The following is a 22,648-nucleotide window of genomic DNA, read 5'->3' on the forward strand; positions in this document are numbered from 1 at the left end:
CTGAAGTGCATCCAAAGAAGAGCAATGAAGCTGGTGAAGAATCTGGAACATAAATCTGATGAAGGGTGGCTGAGGGAGCTGGGGGTGTGTAGCCTGGAGGAAAAGAAGGCTGTGGGGTGACATTATCATTCTCTAGAACTATCTCAAAGGAGGTTGTAGTGAGTTGGATTCAGTTGCTTCCCACAAATACCAAGCAATAGTTAAAAATCAGTTAAAAGTAGTTTGTGCATCTAGCTGATTCTGCTTCAGAAATGCAACAAATGCAAATTGGTCATATATGTATCTGTCTGGCAGGACACATTATAGACCACAAAGAGGAATAATTTAACAACACAATTAATAGCAGTTTTTCCAAATTGGCCTTGCAGATTTTTTTCTAAACTTTAATAACATCTGAATATTTTTTTTTAAAATTATATCTTTATTTACCTGACACGGAAATGTTATTTTCTTCCTTTCATTTTCCTTGCACCTTTAAATCAGAAAGAAAATTTCACCTACATTAACTTAAAAGGCCCTAGAGGAATGATAAACACCTTTAGCTGTTTAGAAATAAACCTTTAACCCATACATTTCTCAAGGGAAATTCTTCAAAGGGTGCTATGAGTCTGTTGCTATGCAGAGCCAGCTAAACTAAATGTAGATGAAGCAAATTGCTGGCAAACACTCCCAACAAGATGTGAACCATGAAACCCAGAAATCTTTGTTTATTGTCTACTTTGGCTCTTTACTAATCATTCTATTCACTTCATGTGTTAGGGGTACTAAGATATGGCTGTTGTCAGAAAATTATAAAATACTAATACATAAATTCCTGCATACTGAAATCAACAGAATAATTCATTACATAGGATTTGCAAATGTACCCTAAAGAGATTGAGAGATACAGACATACATTCAAGTGACAGCAACTTCAAAAATCCCTAGCATATCAACAAAGCCAGGGCATCTTCATGTAGGCTTGCTCTTTTATTTCACCAAATAGAAGGAAATTCATCTTCGCCTGGCCTGCAAACAAGAGTCATGGAGGTTAGTAATTATGCTGAAAAATAGATGAGAGCTGTATCCATACTTTTAAAGACCTGATTATGTGACTAATTTAATCGTGACTAACTGATTGTGCTCTGTCTGTAATATGCAGTTTCTCATGTCACTTCATTTTGATCAGCAACATGGTCCATTTTCTAACATGAAACAATTCACTTTTACAGAAGTAAAATTTTCTTTCAAATGTGTCCCAAAGGATGCTGGCAGTTGAGAAATTATCAATACTGAATCTATATCCAGCAGGTAAAGCTGCCTCCTGTCATTGAAAAGCATCCTCTGGTATCAACAATGTTGTTATAGAGCTGTGTTGGTTAATAGCTATTTTGTTGCAAATGAACACATATTGGGAATACAAAAGAATAGCACTGTTTCAAAGAAGAAAAAAAAAATATAAATATATATATATACACACAAACAAAACTTCCTTTTAACTTCACTTTCCATCAGTACTCATATGGTAATTTGAACAGATAATATTAAGCTGATCAGTTAAAATTAATAATAAAGTCTATTATTCAGGTATGATTTGTTAGCTCATTAAGATCTAAATACTCCAACACACATTTTAAAGCCTGTTCTCTTCAGCAATGTAACATTTTGTTTCTTCTGTTTTTCAGTTCATTTCTGTGTAATTATATCCCCCACTACCTTTGAGATTATGTTTCTTCAAATCAATTGGCAGCTGTAGGATGCAATTTATAAAGAGAACAAACTTGAAGATCCTGAAACACAACAAAAGGTTCAAGAAAATTAAACAAAATCAACTTTTTAAACTAAAATCCAGGAAAGATAGAAAAAAAGCCTATTTCTAGGCAAGATGTAGGATGAAAACAGAAAAAGGTTTAAAATAATAATAAAAAAAACCCCAAAGAAAGTATAAACAACCAGTCTCTTAGAAAATCAATTAAGAGTGGAAATATTAATGGCTTTCACAGATACAAGTGTGCCTTTATTATCTCTGACAGCCTGCCTTTTATCATGGTATTAGTTTTCTCTCAGCTTTGTACACAGCATATATTCCCTTTGAACAGCCTTTCAGAAATAGCTGGAAATAAATATTGTCAAAGAATTTGCAATGAACAGCAACCTTTTTTTTTTCTTAGAAAACACATTTTTGTTCCTATCATAACAGGCATTTTCCGCATAATTTTCTCAAAAGCCAAAGTTGGGTTCAAGATTCAGAAAGTTAAAAAAAAAATTACTTGTACAAGTAGTGACATGACCTAGGATGAGCTACAAAGCATAAGCACACACTGCTCACTGTAAAATCATTCAGCAAAGGCACTGGGCTAACATTCTACAGAAAAAAAATCAACCAAACAAAAACAACAACAAAAAAAACCCAACCACTGCAAAATCAACAAAAAACATTTATCTACCTCACAGTCAAATATCATGTGAAAAAGACTGAAAAATATGCAAACCTTTTCTTTATAACTGAAAGCTGAAGTTCACAAGAAAGATAGAATCAGGTTCTTGCTCCTGAAACTTATCTCCCAAACACAAATTGCAAAACTAAATGAACAAAAAACCAGTTAAACCTGCAAAATTCAGCTGCAGAACATTAGATGCAGCTCAGCTGCACCTCATGTGGGTTACAGGTCTTTGCAGTAATAACGAGGCTGAACTACCTGTGCCTCTGGAACTGACAGATGCTGCCTGTGCCAGCCCACATTCAGCAAAAGATATCCAGAGGGTTTCATTTATTTGACTTATGTGTCTTTAAAAAGAAGAATAAATGCACTGGAACATTCATGGCTGCTGCAATTTGCTTACCTACTTAAAAGAATGGTTTCTAGGCCAAATATCTGTCTCTGAAGAAACTCCTGTGTATAGTTCAGGAATTAGAAGAGTTTGCAAGTAGTGTTCATAGAGTTCAAATTTATGGATTGCACTAGCTGTCTAGCTCCCAAAAATCTGGGTGAGAAATCACCTTTTCTGTTCTAGAAATATAGCTAATTTGTGGTCTTTCACTTAATAACAAATGTGCCTACTGTGCTTTTGAGGGCAGACGGAATCATGTCTTGCTACCAATACTTTGTGAAAGATAACAATGATTCTCATATTCAAACAAACAAGAATAGCAGGATAAGTTTTGTGATATCTGAAGTGGCAAAATAATATAGAAGAAAAAAGAGGATAACACAAATTCATTGTTTTACTAACAATAGTTTTATTTTATGCAGGATGTTTCAGAGACTTTTGTTAGGACAGTGTATACACTGGAATTGCTCAGACACAAATATCTACTTAAATGTAAGACCATACACATTTAAATCCAAATTCATCCACCTTCATCTGAGGTCTGTCAGTGGGCATTTAAATTAAGGGTTTCACCACTCCTGGCTTTTGAGTATTTAAAAAGATAGCAGCAATGTCTGATTTACCTTTGAGGGCAACACTCATTTTCCATTGATTCTAGGGTGACAAGACTCTCTATTTAGATGTGAAAGTTAAACTACCTAATGTGACATAGATTAATTCAGGTCATGTTCTTAAAACTCCACAATATCTTTCTCAGTAAAGGCAGTAAACAAAGCTGAATTTATACAACCATAAATTAAGCTTTCAGAAATTATTCTGTGTGAATGAGATCAGACTGTCTTTGTTCTCCTCCATCACAAATAACTCTCAGCACATTGCCTGCTCAAAAGATGTATAGTTTAATTTGAAACAGCATCATTTCAGCAACATGAAACAGCACTTTCCCATTATTAAGTATTTTCAGAGACAGCATGAGATTATCCATTCACATCCCCTACGAGAATAATGTTGTTCACATACCAGCAAATGTCTTCTCACTAAAGAAAATCAGAGTCCTGACATTTGAAAATTGTGCTTTGTAGATTATTTTGAATATCTGTTTGTTTCTATACCTCCTTTTATGGGCTTATAAATTTATCAGGCAGCCTACAGGTAGTTTTGATTAGAGTTACAGAGCAATTTATATTTTTTAAATTATTGGAATACACTTCCTTTTTTCAAGAAGAATAATCAAGAATAACCTTTAATAAAGAAGATTATTCAAGAAGAATAAACTTTAATGATCACTTAAGGTATTTATTTCCTGCCATTTCTTCTGTTCAGAAATATTCAGGCTAACTAGTTGATAATAATTTTATGACAGTAAATGACAGTATTTTGTTCCTGTTGAAAGCAATGGCACAACATTCACTGAGGTCACCTAGACATCATGCCACTTATGGTCCAATTCCGAACAGCTCACAATTTACAGATTTGATCCATAATTCATGGTCTGTATTCCACACTGAGATATGGTATTTGAGACAGTAAGTTTCCACTTGGAAAACAGCCCTTTCCTCATGGGATTTAAGCAAATCAGGTTTTGTCTGAACCAAATCTATAAAGGAGTACAGAAGAAAAAATGCAAGCTTATGCCCTGACCATAGAACTGTTAGGATCCATTACTCATCCTCTTGAAGAAAATTTATAAGTAAATAAAAAGAAATAATTTTGATAAACTACTAAGTCACCTAAACAAGTATCACAGCTTCTAATTACAAAATATTCTAACATATGGAACCCAACATATGGGCCACTTGAAAAATGGATAATTTTTGTAACTTACAGAAATATTGATAACATGTTTTGATCCTTTATCTTGAACTGTGCACTTCAAATGTTTTCAGGAAATGCAGCATTATGTTCCAGTTAATGCACGTTTATGTTAATCAAATATATAGTGTCTCTAATGCTACTAATTGACTGTAGGATGGACAGGAGTTTGCTACCAGTTATACAACTTTGTTTCAACAGCAAATGAAACCATTTTTACAGTTTCAAAAAAATTCTGATCCAGAACTGAAGCTTTACAAATCACTTAACAGTAACTTTGTAAAATCTGAAAAGCAATTTTTATTTGAATTGCATTCTAGCTCTAACAGAATAGTATTACACTGTCAAATGAGTTGTGCCATATATTTTACATAATTGAGGATCTTGTGCAGAAATTAAACTCCGGATCTGGCAAACTCAAACATAAATCTGATGAGGACTGAATGCCAGCTGTGTGCAAAAAGGGTGAAGGAACCAGTCTGAACATGATACTGAGGATCAGCTCCGCAGACATTGCTCTTGGCTCTTGGAAAAAGCCCACTGGGAGCAATAGAGGCATTTAGATGTGCTCAGAGACTACAGATTTATCCTATTTGATAGAACTCTGAATACCAAGACCTATGTGCGTCTCCCTAAGGACTATGTCACTTACTTGCAAAGTAAATAACTGAAATGTTTCCTTGGTGTTTACTTTTCTTATGCTTCCAAATATGATTTAGAGATAAGCATTTAAATAAAAACTGCCTTTTAAACAAATACCTTAGAATCTTAGCTGTGTCATAATTGGACAGTTCAAACTACAATTCAGTACAAATAATTATCAATATTTAACAGAGGGAGAAAAAGGAAGAAAAGAAGATAAGTACTGAGACTAGTCTTCATAAGTGTATTGATGAAAGTGTAAATTAAAGTGTCAGGACACTTTTCAATACAATGTAACTAAACAGACATGGTTTCAAAAAGTTCAAACAATTCACAAAGTTTATTGGCAGTCTTAAACATTACTATATGAAGAAAGGGGAGGTTAAAGTTTGCGTCTGTATAGTGACCATGCTTCTTCTGAATTCTAGTAACAGAAGAGAATTTTAAGAACAACTCTGTATACCTACAAAATCTTACCTTCAGCTGCCATAAAACTTCTGACAGAGAAAAGCCTTTTTATTTGTTCTGATTCTAGACTGTAAATCCTGGAAATAGAAAGTAAATGCTGAAATTTAGTCTGTCAAGTACAAATTGTACAGACATCGATACTTTCTTTTAACATACAATCAAAAATGGCTGCAGAGAGAAGGTAATTTGGGAGAACAATAGTTGGAAACAAAAGTTTCACTAACATGCCAATGTATACTAACTTGTTTAATATTTCTTTTAACATGGCACTCCACCTAGCCAAAGGTGAAATACAGGTTTGAAGGGGAAAGTACAGCTACTACTAGTAAATGACAGGTAATTTACTGTGAGTGAGACCACAAATTATAGACAGCTTTATCATGGTAGAGGCCTGGTTTGCCACACTAATGACTGTCTGAGAAAGAGGTACTTTTATCTAGGTTATAATGAGATATCTCAAGGAGATGAAATGTACAAATGGGAGGGACAAAACAGCTGGGTAAGACAGGGACATAATGGTAAGATTGGAAGAAAAAAGAAGAACTCCTTTATATTAAAATTCAGCAAGGGTATCTGTGATCTCTATGAGGAAACTGACTGCATTTTTGACATTACCCAACGCTTACCACCTAAATAAATAACAATTACACACATATTTTAATATAATAAGCTCTGATTCCAGCTCCCACAAACCAATTGAAGCATATTTCAACACAATTCCACTTATAATAAAAAACAGATGGTCAAGGAAATAGATGTCTCTTTGTGATCTGATATACATGTCTGTAGACATTTACAATATGCATGCATTTCCAGAGAATGCTGAGCAAGTTAAATTGGGAAATGGGAATTTTTTTCTTAATGGGCATGCGCAAACAAAGAGTTCGATTCAAGAAAAAAATAAGCTGTGACAAAGACGCAATTATCCTATCAGGCCTATCTGTTTTCAAATAAATATCACATCACAGCATCAAGTTAAACACTAGTCAGATAACTTTGGAAATAGCTTGCTGCAGGGAAACATCACTCATATGTGAGGTGGCTGAGGGTCAGGTGATTTTCAGATCTCTTCCCTCTTTGACGGAAGACCTGAGGTTAGCAATGGCTGGTCTTCAGAAATTCATTATACAGACAAGACATCCCGCAGCAACACAGGGTTAGAGATTTATTTGAGGTCTTCTAAATCTCAGATTGCATTTTATACAGACATCAACAGTAAGCCAATGCCAATGGCATCATATAGCTGCATTGGTCCCAGGGAAATTATGCACAAAAATCAGCAGAGAAATGTGCTACAACAAAGGTGGATGGAAGAGTCTCACTCAAAAAGAGAATATCTTTGCAGGACCTCTAAGACAAGAGGTATAGAATAAAAGAGTTCAAGAGTTCAACAGCATTCAAAATTAGGTTGAGGAAGATTAAAACTACACAAATTTAACCGTTCATTTGAGGGATCTTGCTAGTTCCTTGGATTTCATACCATTTCTTTTCCACTATATAATTTACTTCAGGCTTACAAAGGGTTCCATATTGTCAGGAATAGAGAATTAAGACTTCTCTTTTGTGAAACATCAAACCTAAATTTAAGTACCAATTTCTGACATGCAGGAACCATATTCTTGAACGAGATTTAATATCCGAGTCCATTCCAGTCCTGGACCTGTCTGCTCAAATTTAAAAAAGAAACTAGATATACTTGAATGTTCTGTTTTCTCCCACTAAGAGGATGCTGAACAGCCCTAAATCTCAGTTTATGTTTATTTTGTACCATCATAGCAACCAGTGAGACATTGACAGAATGCATCAGTAAACTTGTCCAAGGGGGCCAATAATGACCATTGGGAACAGGACCAGTTTGACAAGTATAATTTCATATAAACCATCATGTAATCATCAGATGATAAATACTTTCTGGAATTAACCATTTGGGCTGGAGTCAAACTGGTGAGTTGGAGGTGAAAAGCTCTCTGTTCTATTACTAATCCCCTGAGCTATAGAGGCCCCAGCTGGTGCTTCTGCAAAGGTTCACACAGCTTTTTTTGAAAGGCCACAAAAATAGTTACAATATCTTTTTAATGTAAACCAAATCAAAACACACACAAAAAAACCCCTTCCACAGTTTCAAGAACAGTTACATTTTTCTTAAAATAATCTCTCTGAAAGTAGCAGACTGTACACATTTTACAAGAATAAACAAACTTATCTAATATTTATCCACAAATTGGGAGTCAGAGATTATTAGTGCAAATTTCTGCTGACCAGCAGCATTTATTCTATAAACTTTGGGTATCCTAAGTGGTCCATCAGTGAACAACAGATATCTTCAATCTGTCTAATCTCTTCATGGGGCATGTTTTGTTTCCAGGCATGAATGCTACTTGGTGAAATTTCCCCTTCATAAGGAAGATAGAAAAGACTGGTGGAGGTGGCAAATAAAATTTGGTTTAAGTTAGCAGGAGGAAGAGGAATACCAAGAAAGGCAAAAATTGTTTCAGCTGTCTTCTGAGGAAAGCTCACAATATCTTCAAACTTGACCAGCTGATAATTTGTTGGCAGCAAGTCCCTGTTTATCCTCATTGCTGCTGCTGTGTTTGCTAGCCATAAATAAGACAACAGAGAAATAGCATTTGAATTAGAATTTGAAATTTCTTTTCTTAGTGATTCAAACTCAGAGGCATAGCCTTCATTTAAACTACATTTTTCTTTACCATTCTCCCCTTTAAACATTGCAGCCACGTGTTGTGGAATATTTTTCAAGGAGTAAAGGCTTGGCTTATTTTTGTACAACATTGAATAGACCCATGCCCGTGGGTCTCTCACTACATATAACGCTCTCATTGATGGTCCTAAGATTTCCTGAAAGAAGGGAAGCTTTAATGTCCAGCTCCCACTGGTTAAACTAAGCACAGGTCGTGCATTAGGATAATAGACAAGGTGTCTTCTCAGCTCCCTAATATATTCAGCATCTTTTTCTTGACTCCCTCTTGCCCTGTTTCTTTGCTCTAACAGGGATTCTCTCTTTTTGGACCTTTTCTTTTTGTCTTTGCTTAATGCAGAATGCTGAGCAATTTTACTTCTGCTAGCTTCATATAAATGAATGTTTTGTAAATGCAACTTCGTGTCTTGAACTAGAGACTGGAGCCACCCTTGTATAAGACGAAAATTACCATTCTGGACATCAGAAACCTTCCATTCACATGGATCTACAAAGGAATCAATTTCAAATTCAGTCTCAGGAATTTCAAGATAGGGTGTAGGTATCCTGATGTATAAGAAGTCACTGGTATTGAAAAACAGCTGTTTTAAAATTTCTGCACCAGAAGTGGGAAGTGAAGTAATTATAACATCTGGCAAAACGACAGGGTTTCCTTCTAATTGTTTGGCTTTATTGCCTTTATCACGTTCTAGCCTTGTCATGTCAGTGCTCCACTTTGCACAGATGGGCTGAGTACACATGCTCCACACATCCACCAATTCAATAAGCCACAGTGTAACAACCAGTATCAGGATCCAACGCAACATTTTGCCAAAGGATATGTAAAACCTCCACTGAAAAGCCAGTATGACCAAACTGACACCCAAAATTAATCCTGCAATTATGTTCACTTTGAATCCAAATGGGAAAACTACCCTATTATTTTTCATATCTTTTTTCACAGATTCAGTACCAAGACCAAACTTGGTCACTTTATTTTCATGAATTACCTTAGCAAAACCACCAAATCCCAAGTAATCAAACCTTGCCTTTAAACTCTGATAGTCAGTCACAACAGAGATGGTATTTTCAGTGTTGTTGACACTGAGCGAAATCTGAAAACCAGATTTTGCATTATCCATGAGTCTACAGTCAGAAACATTGACATACGGGCCATAGAAAAGGTAAACAATCCTTGTAAGCATGTTTTTCATTGGAAAGGTAACATTTACAAACTGAGTCCATCGCTTTTTGAATTCAGCAGCTTGTTCAGCCTCCTGTATCCTAGCAATAGGACTATTCCCATGATGATCAAACCAAAACATCTTGTAGTGGGCATCCCACACATCCATCATAGCTCCATTGTACTTGTTCTTAAACTTATAGGGTATGTATTTAAAATCAATGTCAAGATTATGAAAAAAGGCACTGACTGAATTAACAGGAGAGTCTTCCTCCTTCTCGATATGGTCAACTACTAACAATGTCTGAGAATTTAAAAGCAGCAAAATGCGATACACACTTTTCAGTTTCATAGCTGATGTGTAAGCAGATACTGCCTCACCACTCACAAACATCATGTCACCAGCCTGGGAGGCTGTTATAATTTCTCCAGCTGAGTCTCCAACCTCATCACCAATCCATTTCAGCCACTGGGCACACTCACCAAGCTGTCCTTCCCAAGGCTGGTTGCACTGGCTTGTAGGAGATGGAGCGAACACCAAGACATTGTTAAGGTGGCTAAGTTTAGGACCATAAAGAGCCTCAGACACAAACACCTGTCCATTGGGAGCAAAAGTAAAGGAGTTCTGATCAGGATGTTCATGCCCCGGATTGAAACTTCTCCACCCATCAATCCATCTATAGGGTTGAAAGTGAACAATATCATAGACAGCACGTCCACCGAGTTTCCCAGATTTGAAGGATACAAAGGTGTTTGTCTGACTGTTTGGCAATCCAGCCCCATAAGTAACAACTCCCCAGTTAGGAAACACATGCATTTTAGCAGTACCGTAGTCTGGAGGTGGCTGAGGAGTGATTTCAGCAGCATACCATATGAATTCAGTATGCAATGTACTCCACCTCTGTGCAGTGGATGGCACCATTGGCCCATCCTTGGGTCTGTGTTTTCTAATTTGCTGTGCCAGCCAGTTACCAGCTCCATTCTTCATGATGAACTTATCCAAGAAAACCAGTTGGCTCTCAGGACCATAAAACCAGTTGTAATTAGAATCTGCAACACCCACAGTTCTCTGGAAGCCTGGTAGTAGGGTGGCATAATAAAACCAAAAGTGCATTTTCAGCCAGTTATTCTCCAAGTTGTTAATACCGAAGTGTCGCTGAGCCAGGAAAACATACTGGGTTACTGACTTGGCTGTGTAACTCCCATAAGCTACTCCCTCATCCAGAGACCCATCTACAATATGATTGAGGAGAAACATTGTTTTCTCCATCACATCAACAACAGTGTGTTTCCAAATATTCGCCTGAGATCCTTTGTCCACTCCAGCTACTAAAGCCCCAATAAGCAAGGCAAGCATATTGGTTGCTTGGTGATTATGGAGAAGCTGCTTTCCCCAGGAACGAACCTTGGAGTACTCATACATTTCCTCGCTCACAGACCATATCTTCTCCAAGTATTTTTGCCTTCTCTCATTTTCCAGTGAATTATACAAGAAGTCAAAAGCAGTGGCAAATCCTGTTAGGGAGTGACCGAGTGGCACTTCATCTCCAGGAGCATTTTCAACCAACCAGTTTTTGTATCCAGCCATTCTATCCATATATTCTAGGGCAAAATCAAATGCAGCTTTATCTTCGGGGCACAGCAAACAGTAGAAGGCTAGAGGGGGTAGGTTGTTACCATAAATCTCATTCCACTTGGCTGCAAAATCAATGTGCTTGGGTGGAGGTAGGTAGTATAAAGGGTTGGACAGCATAACCATCACCGCACTTCTGATGGCTCTGAAGAGATGCAAATGGCTTGTACGAGCCTTTTGCCTCAGTGCCTGAACATCCTGAGCATCAAAATACAAGCTTGGATGAAGAACTGTTCTTTTCAGCTTCTGCTCAGCACTAAGACCTTCAAGTTGCTGTTTTTCATGTTGATCTACATTTTCTATGAAAGTCACCCAATCAGAGTAATTGCTTACAGATTCTTCAAAAGTGAAGACATCAAACACCATTAATGCTAGAAACAGAGTATGCCCCGTGAACATCAGAGCCATGATCCATTAGGCAGCTCCTCTTCCCCAGACATACATTTCTTCAAAAAGCAGTAGTCAGATATCAAACTTTCATCCAGTTTGTTAAAAAAATAATATCTTAAGGCATATTTTTATGAGAAAAGACTTATTGTGTACTGTGCATTACAACAAAGGCTCAGACTACTTGCAATTGAGATACAACATTTAAATGACAAGGCTCTTGGAAAATTAAATCTCAGGTGCCTTGTCTGTTCACACTTTTCTCAAATACAACACTATAATCATAAGCACTAAAATCAGGGAAAAAGTAAAATCTCTACAATATGCATATAAAGCACAGATCAACTGCACAGTAACAGACTGAAACACTATCTCTTGGTAACTTGAAAAGCATGATCTAAAACGGGAATTGGAGTAATATGTTTGCTCTCTTGAAAAGCTTTCAATCAGGCCAAATTCCACTTTTAGAGCTGACGAAAACTCCACTGATCACAAAATTATATAATTTATTCAAAACAATATGTTATATTTGATAAAACAGGGAATATACAACATTTTGAAACTAGATTCCAAAATTGAAGTTACTGTCTTCAGTCTTTGCCTTTTTTCAATTTTCTTACACACTCTTTCCATCTTTCTCTTTTGGGATTCATGGAGGGATGGAAAGGAAAACAATAATTTAAAAAAATCAACATAGATTCTCCATTAGATCCTTTTGATGAAACTGCAATGCTTTTAACCACTATTCTTCTCTGTTTGTGAAAGATGCATCTGAATTAAGAGTCATACTGACATATTTTCAAATCTTTTAAAATATTTTCTTCAGCTAGTGATGCCCAAATTTGGCCTCGATGATTCAAAAAATCCCGATTTTTTCCATTATGATGCAAAAGGAAAACATGTGAAAGAGGCAGAAAGCCAATACTTTCTTGTAAGAAGATCAGTTTCAGGTTTCCTTTCACTTCGCATGTAGGTTCTTTCTGTGGAAACAGAAGCAAAAGTTCTCTGAAACTGTGTAGATGTCAGAACATAGTTAAAGTAGTTTGGTTAACAAACTGCTACTAAGTTTATAGGAAAGATGAGTTCATTCATCTTTTCTTTTAAGGAACTCAAGAAATAAAAGAAGGAGCATTTTCAAAGTTCCACAAAATTTACCCTTGGCAAAAGAGCAATTCAGATTGGCTACTCAAGCCCCCTTTATTTCACCATTTCCAGCGTGAACATGAGGTCCCAGGGAATATTTTCCAGCTACGCTACCAGGAGCTACTCATGGAAATAAATCTGACACGCGCCTCCGAAATTCAATTCAGCTCGAATTAAAACAGAAGCACACGCGTGTCGGTACCACGCGAGCGGCTCCGCGGGCGGAAGGAAGCAGGAAACCCGGCAGCCGGGACCGGCCCGGGAGCGCCGCCCGCCGCGCGCACCGAGCCCGGCAGAGGGCGCCCGCCGCCGCCGCGCCCTGCCCGCGCTGGGGCCGCACAACTTGGACAAGTTTCGGCGAAGACCGCGGGCCCCCGGCGCCCGCCGCCCCCGAGCCCGGCCCCGCCTTACCGCGGTGGGTCCGCGCCGGCTCCCGCGGGGCTGCGTCGCTCTGTCCCGGCCGGCGCGGCCCGGGGCGCGGGGCCAGCCCCGGCTGGGGGCTGCGGGTGGCGGCCGCCGCGCCGGCCCCGCTCGGCTGGGCCGGGCTGCGCTCGGTTCCGGCCTCGTCCGCTCTTGCCTCTACTTTTCCACCCGGGCTGGCCGCAACTTCTGGTCCCTACCCTCCGCCGGCGGCTCCCAGGAGTTGATGGAGAGGGAGATGCGGCGGCGAGCGCCCAGCGACGGGCGCGGGCAGCCAGGCAAACTCGCAGGGATGTCGCTCAGGAGGGGCGGGGAGGGAAGGAGGGAGGGAAGAAGGGAGGGAGGGAGGCGGGGAGGCGGCGGGGGGAGCTGGCAGAGCCACCCCCGGTGGAACGGGGATGTGCCGATCCTCCGCGCCGAGCTCGGCGGCGGGCGGGCTGCCGGGCTGCCGGTCCCACCGTGGCTCCCGGCGGCTTTTTCCTGCGGCTGCGTGCGCTGTCCCGCTGCTCCCGGAGCCCAGCCCAGCCCCGCTCCCGGCCGCGGATGTCACCGCCGCCCCCGCGCCTGGGCTGCCGGCGGAGGGGAGCGGGGCTCGGCGGGAGCGCCCGGGGCAGGGCCGGGTTCGGAGCCGGGGGCCCCGCCTGGCAGAGGCGCAGGCGGCGGGGGAATGCGAGAGACCGCGGTGACCCGATGCAGCGGGTCCCGGTGCGGGAGCGGGGAGCTGAGGAGGTACGAGGCGGCTCGTGGAAGAAAAGCTGCCGCCGTGGGTCACCCCCGTGGCCGGCCGACAGCCGCCGCCCCGCCCCGGACCGGCCCCCGCAGCTCCCGGAGGGGGCAGTGTCAGGGACACTGTCGCGGCGGCGACCCGGGGAGCGGCGAGCTCGGCAGGGCAAGGCAGAGCTGGGCTGGGCTGGGCTGCGTTGGGCTGGGCTTCAGGAGCCTCCCCTCCCGTGGGTGACAACTTTGTGAGAGCGGAATAACTACCTGGCATTGCCCATGTGTCAGGCACCGCGGGGATGCGCACCTTCCGCTTTTGTTTGTGGCCGTCACACTTCATTATTAACAGCGCTCCTGCGATGGCACTTCGTTTCATGCGACGTATTTCAATGGTTCTCATTCAGCTTTAGCTGAAGGCTTCTGAAGTAAAATACAAAGGCGGTCACGAGGAGTAAAATCCTCTGTCGCTCGTGTCGTCACGGTCAGTGGTGCGCTGAAGGGCCAGCAGAAAATATTGACCTGCCCCCCTGGTGCTGTGGTCTGCCCACAAAATCCAAGAGGTATAGATAGCACCGTTATCGGGTTTGAATCAGTTTGGGTTGACGGTGATGACTTTCAGAGTCTGATTTTGTGACCTCATGTTTGTGACCAAGCTGTTCTTTGGTAATCGAGTGCCGGAAACAAAAGGTTGTGAGATTTTGGGTCTGTTACCACTTACTGTGTTTATAATCTATACATTAAAGTATGTGGATTTTAATCATGTCAGTAAGCATAACTTTTTCCAAGGCATAGCCTATATTCTTCTATTTTTTTTTTATCAGCCCCCATACCTAGAAATGCTGTTGCATATTTAAGTATTGTGTAAGCTACTCATTCTGTAACTATCTTGAAATGAATATATGAATATGTAAAGGCCATACATTATGAATACTGATTCTCTTTCTTTGTGCGACAGAGTGCACCTTAGAAGGATTAAATTATTAAATTATGCACATTTACATTAGTGATGAACTGTGCCTGGAACCATTCTAATGTCTCAGATGTGCCCTATAGACTTGGTTTAAAAGGAAAAATACTGATTGTTGCCTGGATCATATCTTCCCAGCAGAAGAAATTTGCATAATGAACAAAGATCAGCACATAATTCCCTGACCTTGAATCTTTTACAGTTGTGTCTTTTTATGCTACCAGGGAAGTTATTCCAAGAGGAAAGCAAAAGGAAATGTAAAGCAACAACAGAGGCCACATTCCCCTTTAAGTCTGTAGGCCACATTTCCCTTTAAGTCTGTAGAACACACTACAAATGAAAACCTCCCAAGTCTTTCCTACTATTCTCATTGTAGCCATGACATTTTTTCCCAATATCTGGAACATATTAAAGTCTCAGAGAATGACTTTTCCCATAAATTGTCAGGCAATTCAGAATGAGCAGAGTATGTGTAGGACTTAGGTTAAAAGCAAGAGTAAAGCTCTCCCAAGAGCTTTTCTTACTCCCTGGGACCAGTGCTGAGATCATTGCATATACAGTGTTCAATTGCAGTGTGATATTTGTGGAGAAACATGAACGTGATTTACTGACTGGCCTCATATATTCACAAATGGTACAATTTAGAAAAAGTCTTATTTATAAGGCAATGAAGGCATTTGTATGGCATTTCAGTTTTTCTGTGGCAGCTTTTTCGCATTAGCAAAGATTCACTGGCAAAATAGTTCAGCCTTATTTTTTGCTAAGTAAATTAGAAAGTGGGAGTGCCTTTAACCATGTGTGATTTCAAACAGTCACACATGGGCTTTAGTGTCTGTCATTTTCAAGCAACTTTGCTTCGAATACAACCCATCTAAAAAAACCACAAAAAGCCACAAAAACCCAACCAAAAAACACCACAAAACTCAAGTTCAGATAAAACCAAAAACCAATAGTGGTAAAACTAGTATTCTTTTTTTTTTTTTTTTGTTCTATTGGTAGTTTTCAGAGTCAGCAGAGGCACATAGTAACTGTACTATAACTCAAGAACAAAAGCAAAAACTTGGATACAGCTGGTATCACAGATTAGCAATTAAGTGAAGCAAACTTCAAAGGAGCTGGATTTAGGTAATAAATCTGGTTTGTAACCAACTCTTTTGCTCAAAATGAATCTGAGTTGTATTGGCATTCCGCCTTACCTGATTGCATAATGCTGTTTAAAGACTGGTCACGAAAATCAGAGTCACTTTCAGAAAAACTGTTAATTGTGAAAGTAACTATTAAAAGTTACCATTTACATTTTTATTTGTAGAAACACTGACCATCGGGCAACAAATTGCATTATATTATTACATTTTCAAATATTTTTCATAACTTGCTAAAAAGCAAGTCTTATGGTCTATCAGCAAGAAAAAGATACTGTAGCAGAGAAGTAAGTTTTGAGTAATGGGAAAGTGACCTCACTGTCACATCAATTTCTTAGTGCAAAAAATCATGGGTCATTGTTGGTGATACGCTGTGGTGTACTGCTTCAGGGATAGCATTCTGCCCTGATACCAAGATCAGCCATCTGAATGATCTTGAAAATGCTAGTAGTGCTATTTATCTTGAGTACAGGCCAAGTGCTAACAGATGGATGTGAAGAGTAGACCAGTCAGCTGGACTGCAACAAAATACTTGCCAGTGTCAAATAGAGTAATAATTCAGAAGTTCATATATGAATGAGGTGCTGGTGTCAAATATGAGACATTAATGAACATTGGCAAAAAGAGCAGGTATTTAGAAAAGATCTGGATTGAGATAATTAGGTTCCAGGGGTGGTAAACTCTTGAAACTTCTAACTCCTCACATAGCTCAAGTACATAAATTCCTTAGTTTAAAGTAGAGGCTTTATTTCAGAGACATCACAATTCTGGGTGGTAGTTCTTGACCAACTAGAAGTCTTTCTATATTGGTGGGGCTTGGTGCTTATTTCATTACTCAACCTTACTATAGATGAAAAGATAGACTTTCCTGAATCAAAATCTACTTGAAGACCTAATTCACTGTAAATTCTTGAAACACTCATTCACAGTTCTTTCTTTTATTACAGCAAATGAAAAAATATTGGAAAATAATGCAGGGGTGATTTGGATCCACATTAATGCATAAGTCTGTTATCAGAAGAACCCACGTTTCACAAAGAAAATATGGTGAAATGGGCTTTTCCCCTTTAAGGATGATAACCACAATCTCTCAACTCTCAAATGACCTAATCTTTTGTCTATTTCAGCAAACAGGATCTTTTTGTTTCAAACTAGGGGCATCCTGTGAAATTATGTCACCTTTCAAAAATGTAATCACTCATAGAAACTTGCACACATTGTGCAAGTATGCACAATTGAATTGAATTAGAGGGAAGAAGTTAGACCCTCTGCAACCCAAAAATAGCTCACGTTTTACAATAAACAGGTATTGAAACAAAATGTTTACCACATTCTCAGAGAAAGGAACATTCCTCCAAATTGTGTCTCTTGCTTGACTATGACACTTCTTTTTGCAATATCCAGGTCCATTTCCTCTTTGTAGAGCCCCACCTGACAGGAACAATGCAAACTCACATTAGGAGACCATTAGTTTTGGAGGGAGAAATCTGATGTTAATGGTGAAGATGTGCCAAATAAAGGGGGTGAAGGATTAAGTATATAAATAATTAATATCAAATTTTCTGCCTTTTGGGGCTCAAGTAATTTCAGTAAAAATGGAGAGTAGACTACATGGAAAAGAGAGCGTATGGTGACACTCTTTATTTTTTGTAATATATTACTATTTTATTTAAGTTTTTTTTTTTTTTTTTTTTGCATTTAGGATTTGTAACTAGCTATAAGCAATAGTAACAAAACACAGAAAGGCAGGCAAGAATATCCTGATTTTATTAAAACTGAAAATTAACATGTTTATCACACCATGCAAACAAAGTATAAAAGTGACATGTTTTTCCATATTGCAAATGCTCTTGTCAGTGCAGTTCTCCATCACTGTATGACTGGAGAGGCTGAAAAGTACCCGGTGTCACTGTCAGCAGAGAGAAGGAGGATGGAGAAACTGCCAAAAGTGTGGTGCTGCACTCCTCCCCTGTCCCAGCTGTGTGCTCCTGCCAGCCCCTTTGTGTCCAAGCAGTAGGCAGTCTCTTTGCTACAGAATTGGTACTGCAGACTCAACGGGACATCAGTTTTAGGCCAGCTTAAGTAGACGCTAAACTGTCCCTTCTAAATGTCAGCTGCATACAGGGGTAATTTTAAATCCATTTGTGGGTACCTTAGATGCCACGTATGAAGCAAATGGGACTATTTGTACTTTATTAGCATTTTAATCAAACAATCTTCAGTGGAAGAGGTTTAAAAGCATCAGTGATGATGCTGTGTGCAGTGGTGGGATCTCGAGAAGGTTCACAGTAGTTGGTCAGAACAGCACAAAGCCAAATTCTTAGGCTATCAAATTCATTGGAATAAAATCTGTGCAGATCTACATCAAAGCAAATATTTCACTATGAAAACTCATCAGCAGGCAGAGAGAGAAAATTAATGTTACAAATGTTATATTTGTGGAAGCATTTAAGTATTCAAGGCTTGTTGATTGTATTTTTCAACCTGCTAGGTATTGACATGTTAAGCACAGTATGTAGGTAAATTAATTATAACACAAAGCCCAAAAGAGTGAAAGAGGAAAGAGACTCCTTTTCGTTGACCCAGTGTCTTGACAATCTATGAAGTTCTTGACATTTAATTCTCCACTGCCAAAGAAAACCCAGAAAAACAAACCAACAATAAAAACTCAACACTAAGTTTACCAGGCATTAAGTTTTGAACCTCAGTGTGGTACATTCATCAGACATAAGCATGATCAAATATATGCTACAATCTAGACCAGAGAAAAACTTAACATTGGAATCTTCTGAGGTAGATAAGGTTTATATAATATTGCTGTAAATAGGGTTGTACCCTTGTAATGCAGGTAGAGGTCACATGTGAAGAATCAATGCATGGAGGCATGCTCTCCGTAGATTTTGGTATCAAAGTAACAAATATGGGTATCAAATCCCATTTTTTTTTCATTCATTTCAGCAGAGATATCTCAGCTGTAGTTTTGTTATCCTAATATAAGCCCCATTGATGATGTGAATGCCTTTCTACTAACTTCATAAGCTCTGCATTTGGGCCTGAATCCCAGTATCCCGTCACTGGGATCCTTTCACAAGCAGGTATTAATGCAGTATTCTTACTCACTAGCAACTATAAATTAGAATTAGCCCAAACATATTTTTAAATATATTGTCCAACCCATGAGGAATATATATGAAAAATGTTCTTACTGGAAAAGCAGAACCTACAGAGGCAGCAATTAAATCATGAGACTGAAAACAAAAACTCTTATGATCTACACCATTGTCTCCAAATTATATGATTAAGGAGATACTAAATTATACATTATAGTTAAATGGTACAACTACAAATCTTAACTAAGCATATTTTTTGTAGTTCTATTCATTATAGTAATGTACAGGCTTATATTTAGCAGCTTTAGAAGCATTAGAAAACAGGAAAGCTACAGATTACAGCCCATATGGGTATGCTCAGGTTGGCAGCAGTGATTAAGAGTATCTCCTGGGTTTGCTTTTTATAACTTAAATAATATTTAAGACAGATATTAAGATGATTTATGTCACAAAGAATTCAAACACTGTATTTACTTGAACAAAGCATAGTATATTATAAGGAATGTCAGACAAAGCAGCATGTATTAGGTCAGTCATCATCCCAGGGAAACAAATAAGGTGTCAGGTTGAAATGGGGTGTCTTGGTTTTGCACAGCACCCTGAATTCAAATTATACTTAACCCGTTCTGCCTAAATATCCTAAATAATTTTATGTCAATAACGGCCACATTCATCCACTTAGCGGGATATCTTACTTTACACTGTCCTATGAGAATTAATAAAATTACTATGAAGTACTACTTAATGGAAAAGTGTGTTTCTACAAGAATTTTAACATTGATGAAGTGATCTGCCACTCTTGTCATACCTGGCTGCCTATTCCCATCTCCCCATTTTCTAAGGATTAGATAGCCGTGATGAACCAGGCAAGGGGACTGTTTTTGTAAAACTCGTACTTGACAAAATAACTACTAGTTTTCAGCTAGAAAAACTCCTCAGTTTAGTTCACCTGGCATAGAAAATAACATATCTGAAGGTAGGCAGTAGTAAAGAGCACATCTTTGGAGATTAAGGTAAACAATTTTGTAATTTGGTTGAATCCTTCCATTCTTAATTCTGATCTTTTTCTCTGTAGGAGGAGAGGTCTAGAATGCTAAATATTTTTAATAATCTAAGGGAACATTAAAAATTTGAGTGTCAGACAAGTAAAACTGTTGAAAATAATACTGTCAAACCTTTGAAGTAAGAGCTCATTGTTGCAAATAGTTTTCCATGTTATTGTAAAAATTACATTCTCAAGTTCTTAGAGTTACCACTCAATTTTAACATTTGTTTTGCTAAATGTTAAGTAGATTGTAACTGGGCTTCTTTGAGTCTTGTTAGGAAAGTAGTGCAGAAATATTAACATCATACCAATATACCAGTACATATACCAGTGACTTAGGCTGGATTATAGGCAGCACAGTGGCTCTCACAACCTAGAACACAGGATTTGCATTAAATTCCTTTGGATTTTTCCCAGATCATTCAAACACTAATTTTAGGAAGTTTCCGCTTTTATTGCCATTTTCCCTGCTAATGTATTTTGGCCTGTAGGTTTGTTTCCATCTGTTATTCTAAGTACCTTTGTTATATTTTTTTTTTTTTGTTAATTAACTTGTTAATGCTGCCAGAGATGCTGATTATGTCGACATAACACTGTGCACCTCTGCACACAGGTACCCAAGCCAGTTTTAACAAGCCTTGCTAACTGGAATAGATAACATGCTCTATAAATGAGGGTCTTCCTCCTGGGATCTAAGCTGATATATCAAAAATTTGCCTGAATATTACTTCAGGGCAGTGGATGGTTCTTAGCTGACCTATATTAAAGAGAAGACTCTTATTTAAATTTGGGAGGATAAAGTTAGGATGCAAGTTAATCAGTCTATATATCTCTACACAGAGAGCTCACACTGGAGAGTTTCTATATTAATAGCAAGAGGAATGAAATTATCAGATAGCTGAAACCTGAAGCTTGAACTTTAATGATATATGAGTTTTACATTATTAACAGTGTTTGTAATTAAGACTGGAAGAGTTTTTCAAAGTATATGATGGATTAGCTGTAACTGAAGTCTTTAATTAAGAGCAGATGTACTTCTCAAAAGATATTGTCAAATTTGATGCTTAAAAGAACTATCAAGAGAAATTCAGAGGTCTTAAAATATGAATCTTTCATCACACCAGACTTTCTTTTACAACATTCATTCATCTAGAAAAGTGGGAAAATACAGTGGACATTTATAAAGGTCATATAAATAGGTTTCTTATCATGGCAATGGAACTGCTTTCTGTTCTGCCAACATAACTGGTTTGGGAAGCATCTCAAGACCTCTCAGGAACATAAGACAAAAAATAATTTTGGCACTTCTAAGTGTGGGTAGGCAAGTCTTGCAGTAAAAAAAAGACTCAGGGAGAAGAAGTAGGGCTGAAATGTGACAACAGAATTTCACGTCAGTCTTACTGCCTCTTATCTCTTGCCCTGCTTCTGCATAGCAGTAACTCCTAGCTTATACACACTGATCTTATATTAGCCAACCAAAATGTCTTTGCAGACACGTAGCATAGCTATAGGAAGAATGTAATTAAAGATCTACTTAAAGAAGATCATTAAACTATGGCTATTTTCCTCCCCATTTCAGTTTTACTGCCTAAGCAACTGCCTGAAGTTGGCCTTGACAATACTAGTGATTCATTGATCTGTCTTGGGCTTATTCAGAATCCCACCTTAGTAACCATTATGAGGGCAGTATAACTTCAACAATTTGCTTTATAAAAGCTTTGTTTTGTTTAGGGGGCTTTATGAAGTGACAAACTTCTATACATAGGTGGTGTATGTCAACTGACAAAATTTTTTTTCACAATGCATACAATAGGTATCCTTGGCACAGTATTATTTTGACTTACTGGACTGAAATATTTACAGAAAGGTAAATGCACTCGAGTGCTTTCTAAATAGCACTACTGAAAAGCAATAAATGTAAGAACAAAAAATATCCATCCATTTAACCTGAGATACTTGCTGTCAAAAATGCTTCATAGAAAAATTCAGCAGTTAGCACATTTCCAGCATTTTTTCATTCCCAGGAGACATGGCAGTTGATAGATTTCTTTTCTATCTAATTGTCAACAAAAATGGAGCCCTCAGTTTCAAATATTTTTCCCCCCTTTGCTTTTCTAGTGCACCAAAAAATCTATCTTTGGATAATTTGTAATATATTTGCAGTCATAAGAGCAGCAAGCAAACAACAGACAAGGCCCATCAAAAACCAAGATGAGTTCAATTGCATCTGCTGAACTGTGCCTCTCCCACAGATATGGAATTACCTCTGGCAGCCAGGAAGATGCTATAGCCTTCCTTCTTCCTCACAAATCCACATTGTTTTGCAATATGCCCAGAAAACTATCCAAGTCCCAGCTACGACAGCCCAGAGCTTATTAGGCTTGTGACAGATAGGCACTGCTGCTGCCTAGAGTTGCAAAGAAATTATTGAGAATTGTTCAAAATTTCCCTGACACTTCTCTGTAGAAGTGAA

At 38.7% G+C, this 22,648-nt stretch overlaps 1 protein-coding gene and 1 long non-coding RNA gene across 2 annotated transcripts in view; both read right to left on the reverse strand.

The window, feature by feature from the left end:
* The window catches only part of LOC115493832 (uncharacterized), a 35,159-nt gene extending 12,586 nt beyond the window's left edge, over positions 1 to 22,573 (reverse strand). Inside the window, exons 1-2 of the long non-coding RNA XR_003958796.4 lie at positions 22,440 to 22,573; positions 17,348 to 17,451 (exon numbers count right to left, since the gene is read on the reverse strand). This is a non-coding gene — a long non-coding RNA (uncharacterized lncRNA). The remainder of the gene's footprint in view (positions 1 to 17,347; positions 17,452 to 22,439) is intronic.
* On the reverse strand, positions 3,201 to 13,516 carry DSEL (dermatan sulfate epimerase like). Its single transcript, XM_030265927.4, has 2 exons — positions 13,186 to 13,516; positions 3,201 to 12,611 (listed from the first exon to the last, which is right to left on the reverse strand). The coding sequence occupies exon 2, from the start codon at positions 11,650 to 11,652 to the stop codon at positions 8,002 to 8,004; it is 3,651 nt and encodes a 1,216-aa protein (XP_030121787.1). The 5' UTR covers positions 11,653 to 12,611; positions 13,186 to 13,516; the 3' UTR covers positions 3,201 to 8,001.
* Positions 22,574 to 22,648: the final 75 nt, after the last annotated feature.

This window comes from Taeniopygia guttata, chromosome 2 (assembly GCF_048771995.1).
Source record: "Taeniopygia guttata chromosome 2, bTaeGut7.mat, whole genome shotgun sequence".
Classification (NCBI taxonomy): Eukaryota; Metazoa; Chordata; class Aves; order Passeriformes; family Estrildidae; genus Taeniopygia; species Taeniopygia guttata.

Bases quoted from the DNA above. Each gene is read 5' to 3' on its own strand.
- DSEL (XM_030265927.4), bottom strand. From the start codon at position 11,652: ATGGCTCTGATGTTCACGGGGCATACTCTGTTTCTAGCATTAATGGTG.